The sequence below is a fragment of the Diplotaxodon limnothrissa genome, linkage group LG20 (assembly GCF_057381915.1).
Source record: "Diplotaxodon limnothrissa isolate DT_005_m linkage group LG20, D_limnothrissa_male_GT1.1, whole genome shotgun sequence".
Lineage (NCBI taxonomy): Eukaryota > Metazoa > Chordata > Actinopteri > Cichliformes > Cichlidae > Diplotaxodon > Diplotaxodon limnothrissa.
In genome coordinates, this window is record NC_140615.1 from 23,456,462 (window position 1) to 23,462,461 (window position 6,000).

Consider the following 6,000-nt stretch of genomic DNA (forward strand, 5'->3'; position numbering starts at 1 on the left):
TAAATTGCTGTACTTTGCCTTAAAGCATGGTAGGGGCTCTAAACATTATAGGTTCTTTTTTCTTTTCTTTTTTTAGCCACAGTAGTAGTACCTTGGAGCAAGGTACACCTGTATTATTTACGCAGACAAATACACTAAAATTCAGATCAACTGTTTTATTATACTATAACTTGCTATATTTAGCTAAACATCAGTTAACAGAGGAATCAAGTAATATACTGCAGGGGAGTATTAAAGAGGATGGTGGATATGATGGAGCGAACCTAAGCAAAATAGGAACATCCTGCTAAAATCATTTAAGTATTAAACACAAACATTGAATCCTAAATAAATAAATAAATTAAAAAAAAATAATTATATATATATATATATATATATATATATATATATATATCGAGAAAGAGAGAGAGAGACACATGAGTATATATGCAAAACCATTTTGTGATCTGGTGTAGTGTTAATATTTTTTCAAAATATTAAACCCTGTGTTATTTTTTTTCACCTGGGGCCACTTCTGGGCCCCCTACAAATCACATTTCCATGGCTTCCTGTTTCTCTATCAGTATGATTCATAAAAATTTGTTCCGCCTGTCAAGTACAAAATAGAAGATAAGTTGATTAAAGGCTTTTAAGTCTTCCCAGTTCTCAACAATATATATTTGAAATACTATACACAGGAATATATTTAACAAAAAACCTTAAGAAGCTTTGCCACTATTATTGAAACTAACTTTTCTTTTTTTTCTTTTTTGCAGCTCCTATAAAGCATTTGGTGGGGGGATAAGCATCATCAAAGACAGAAACACAACCCAAGGGGAAAACCATATTTACCTGTTGTGTCTGTTATATATATCTATATAGCTATATATAGATATATATATATTTCTAATTCAGTCACACTGATCAGTGCCTATTTTCCAGACTGTCTTTCAGTGTGCTTAACTATCTGCCATATTTAAGGTGAATACAAAAATAATAATAATAGTAATAATTGTCCCTATAATTGATCAGAGATGATCCAACATGTAAAAGGATTACAAACAAATCAAATCAATCAATTCGTTACTTATCTGCACTCTGTTTCCTTTTCTATGAAGTAGCAGCCCTATGATCAGCCTGTTTACTTCCCATGTTTGTTTTTTTTTAAATAAAGCAGGAAATGCAGTGATAGAAGACCTCCTTGTTTTTTTTGCCTGTTAGTCGATGACTATTGAAGGCTGACGCATTCACATGTGTTCCATTACCTAAAAGCTTTCTCTCTTCCCATTTGGTTCTACTGCCATAACAGAGAGCTGCACTAGAGTAGGTCATGGTAATTCAGCGTCAGCACTGTGATATACATAACATGCTCAGCTGATAGCTGCTCCCAATACCTCACATTACATGCACCATGTCAAGGACAGACTGGAGATTCTAGGAATGCACATAAAAGTGGATTTGGCCATTCAGTGCTTGTGTGAGCATTTAAAGATAACTTCCTTGTGTAGGAAAATACAGTAAAATACAATATACAAACTCTGTAATATGTCCACTGCTCTGTTTCCAGCTGCCTTTGTTATAGACGTGTTTGTCTTTTTCAAATATCAAAGTGTATGTCTTATTATCTTTGCAATGATTTTTCTGTAAAAAGGTTGTTTTTATCAGCCATCTCTTGAAATATTGTATAGTGTTTGCTACTTGAAGTGCACTAGCAGCATTCTGTAGTGTTCTCCTCTGCCCCTTAGAGGGATTTGCCAAGTCGTTCTCAAGGCCCTGTCAAGGAGGCTGTTCGAGCCCACTGGGCAGATACCTTTAAGGCCATTGTCCGTCAAAAAGGATTGCTGCTTATTCTGGCTTGAGCCTCTAGGGTAAATAATTTGTCCACCCCAGCCCATCCAAGACCTATCAAAAATATGAGTTGCACTACACTCAGAGGAAACTCTTTGCCCAAGAACACTGTGTTTTGGATGGTGCAGCTCTATGCCCTTTAGAGGAGGAAAAAAGGAAAAGGCAAAATAATTTATTCCCACAACAGGATTTGGCATGCAATTTGGAACACACAACATCTCACTGGCAAACTCCTGTCCAAACACAAGCTTGCCAATTAGCTGTGTGAAGATGTCTCACAAGCCTGTGAGTGGACAGGCCCTCCTCTGGCAGTTCGTGCGCCCTCCACAAGGAGTCCTGGCAGCCTTGTTTGGTGGGAAATTTGCTATTGGAGAGCTGTAGAGCAGCATGAGGTGCAGCAGTCATTGGAGGCTTTTTGGCCTCCCTGGATACACATCTTAGCTACGTCTTGAAAACTGCGTCTGGTGTCTTTGTGCTTGCCATCTTGCCCTCTGCATGAAGTTTAAAGGTGCATGTGTTGGTGTATTTCAGCTCTTGCTTTTCAGTGTTTGTGCTCTCTGCTAAGAAATGTCTCATAGTTGTTATGTTTTGGCTTGAGCAGAAAAGATGATGACGAGCGCTGTGGTAACATCTCATATCGACTCGTAAAAAATGGAGTCCTGTACAGGCTGAACTGATGTTGACACATGTCGTAGGCTGTTGGGGCTTTGTACTCACCAAGCTGTGTTGACTGCTTTCCTCTGCCTTGCTGTGCAGTAACACAGTTCCTGTGTGAGCTGTGTCACCAACTTCATATTGCTCAGTGGGTACAATAATTACAAGGTTTTGTGACAGATTTTAGCATGGCACCAGAAAAAGAAGAAGTCACTCCAGTACTTTGGAGAATTTGGAGTCTCATTCTTTGACACCAATCAGGCTTCTTTAGGATGGAATATTGTACTATGTACCTTTCTACTCTTTCTGTTGAGACATTCGTTGACCTTAGCGGCTGGCTGGTAGAACTTAAAAGAAGTTAAATCAGTGTCACAGCAGGTGTTACTGACCTGATCTTCTTTTAACAGATAAAGTCTGTGTAAATATCACAAAGGCTATCTAAAGTATTACCTATAATTTGAACAACAGTGGAAGCTCTAACTATCTTCTCTGCTCCTCAATAGTCTCTTAAAGCTTAAAGGATAAAAGGAAGAGGAAAAGTAAGCCCCTCATATAGTATATGTTCAGTCCTCAGACAGTTACATTCATACAGATTGACTTGCAAATTGTTAGTTAGTGAATTCATGAATAACTAATTAGAGATCCTCACTTGTCTTCATAGACTGAGGGTTTCAATGCATAACCACTGTTTTCTCACTGCTACCAAGTCTAAAACAAAGACACAGTCCTTATGCTCATTAGTTTGGATGTCGCCTGTAGTTTGGTTTGACAGCATTAAGCAGGTATTATATAAACTTTGTCAAATATTGTTTATGTTTTGTTCTCATTCGCACATTTCACATCTGTTAACCCAAAAAAATGCAGTCTCATTTTATACTCTATGTCCAATAGTAGTGCAGGGAGCTCACGATGCCATGCATGGCTTCCCTGAATTAATTAGAAGAGGGCTGACTGACGACCATTGGCAAATTAATGTCATCAGTGAGCAGAATTATGGTATAATGATTAGCGCCTAATTTTCTGGACAGTAGGAAAATGTTTGAAACTGATGTCAGTTAGACTTGTGAAGAAAAGACATATAGGAAAGCAGGAGGAACATGGCCTCGGAGAGGTTGTGTTTACTTTTTTATACTATATTTACAGTGTGGTGATGCTGATGTGGTGTAATATTGGTTATACTGTTTTTCATTGAAAGTCTAGTGAATTTAAGTTTGCTGCACAGGATATGTTTTGAGGTGTTCCATGTAAAAAGCACTTTCCAAACATGATTAGAAAAAGGAAAATAGGAAGTATATACTGAAGAGCAAACTGACCTTGAAGAGACGCAAAATGTTGGCTACCATGATTGACACGGAGCTGGCAGATGCACCAATTACTCCCACCACTCTCTCGGGCTTAGTGATGATGGGCGGCCCTCCGCTGAGACATTTGACATCAGTTGAGTCTTTCTCAATCAGTGCCTGAACAAATGTCAGTGACTGTTCCAGAGCGTGGGTGTCCCGTGAGCAGGTGTCCAGTATGCGTGCCCCCAGAGTGATATTAGGCAGCAGCTCATTGTCATTATTGATACGATCCAGGGCAAATAACATGGCCTCCAGCCTATGGATTCCTTTCTCCTTCTTCAGCTCTCCACAAGCTTTGCCGTCATTTCCTCTCGCGTGCACCGGAAACAGCCCGCCTAGGGATATGTCCCCATCAATACGTATTGAGTTTAGGTGTGTATGGCCCGGCATTTTCGGTTTGGCAGCCAAGGAGATCAAGACATAACAAGCCAGCAGCAACACCCAGCAGCAGACACCTTTGTGGCAGCCAATCCATGCTCTCTCAAAGCCTCTTTGCAGAGTCATAATGAAAGGCTAAACCCGCATCCAAATACAAATTCAAGTCCTTTGAAAATGAAAGAGGTGTGCACACATATACCCGCACACACATACAAATGTCCTGAAGGTTTAGCCGCAATATTTTTCAGAGCACGGTTGTCTTCAGAAGTCTCTTCTCATGGTTTCTAGCTCTGCAACAAATTCGCTAATACTAATTATGCAGCTGTGCTCTCTTTATCTCTTACCCTTTCTTCTTTCCTCTTTGTGTTTCACTCACTTTTCCTGCACCTTAGAGTTGTGGATACATGCAGTAACTAAACAGTACAGAGTGTTCTGAGGTGGAGTCCACAGAGAGCAGCTCTCATAAGGCAAGAACAAAGGTGGGAAGCTTGCCTCTCTTCTCTGGTTCTCCAGAATCACTCAGGTGCATTTAGCTTTCCTCTTGGTGTGTCAAACAGGCAGAAAGTTACAAGGCCAGCCAGTGGGCTCCACAGTGGGTGCCTGCAAAGAGAGAGAAGAGGTGTCAGAGGCCCTGAAGAAAAGAGCAGGAAAAGCCACTTTTGGAAATAAAAGGAAATGAAAGATGGAATGGAATCTCAGTCATTAAATTTCAATAAAGATGGCTTTATGCAGGGTTTGGCCTTTTATTAGTGTCAGTCAATGTTAAGGTTTTCTCTTTGTAGAATCTCCTAGAAAAGGCACACTTTATGGTGTGTGTTAGAGAAGCTGCAATGTCACGCATGCTTTTTTAATTGACATCATATTCAAAGGGGCACATAATGCTAGCTTTGGACAGCCAAAGCTCTAGTCTAGTTTGTCGATTCTTAGATTCAAGCAGAAATAATACCAGAACCCAGCACTATACACAGGAAATCTATTCTGTGTTGCACCCATGCCTCAACTGCTTTCAGAGTACTGCAATGAATTATTTCTATGTGCCTTGAGCATAACTGATTTGCTCCTGGTTGGCAGTGTTCCATAGGCTTTATAATGGCACACTGCTCTCTTCATGTAGATCGTCTCCAGAGCGTTATACCAAAGGTTATGAAACACGCTAGCAAATTAAGAGCACATGATTCTGAAAATCAAAAACCACTTTCTTTGACTTGTGAACTTATTCACTCTTTGCACATCTTATCCCTCATAGCCTTTCCAATCCTTTGTATCAGCTGTACTCTATTTATATATGTGTGTATGTTTGTGTCTGTGTGTGTCCTTGTATATTCTTTCAAAGACAACTGGCTTCCTCCACAGCGCCAGACTAATAGAGCAATGGATCTGGACACAGTGGGAGAAGCCTGCAGTTGTCCGTCTCTCTCAATTGACCATCACACACACACACATATCTGTCAGACTTTCCTTCATGCTGGTTTTGTATGCTAACATACAGCCCCCTGCTGTGTTTCAGCCTGTAACAGAGGACACAAAGGGCAAAAATTCTCTTAGGATCACAAAGTTGCGCTACAATGCACCAGCTGTCAGACCGTCACTTCCGATTGGTTATATCTGAAGTTATTTTAATGCAAATGGAAGTGTAGTGTAGTAATAGCTGTTTTTTATTTTAACATTTTTCTCTAATTTTGCAAAAAAAAAACTTGGCTAGCTGTCTCAGAAGTGGAGGGGTCAAGAGATTTGCTGTGTATCGTGAATTATAGACAGCCTTGTTTGTGCTCGTCGCATGTTTGTGTTGCTTTCTTTT

The 6,000-nt window shown here is 39.9% G+C and overlaps 1 protein-coding gene across 1 annotated transcript in view; it reads right to left on the minus strand.

Moving 5' to 3' along the window:
* The window catches only part of LOC146610940 (metabotropic glutamate receptor 4-like), a 135,490-nt gene extending 131,162 nt beyond the window's left edge, over positions 1-4,328 (minus strand). Inside the window, exon 1 of the mRNA XM_085345394.1 lies at positions 3,795-4,328. Within this exon, the coding sequence (XP_085201520.1) occupies positions 3,795-4,328 (534 nt within the window). The remainder of the gene's footprint in view (positions 1-3,794) is intronic.
* Between the last annotated feature and the right edge of the window lie 1,672 nt (positions 4,329-6,000).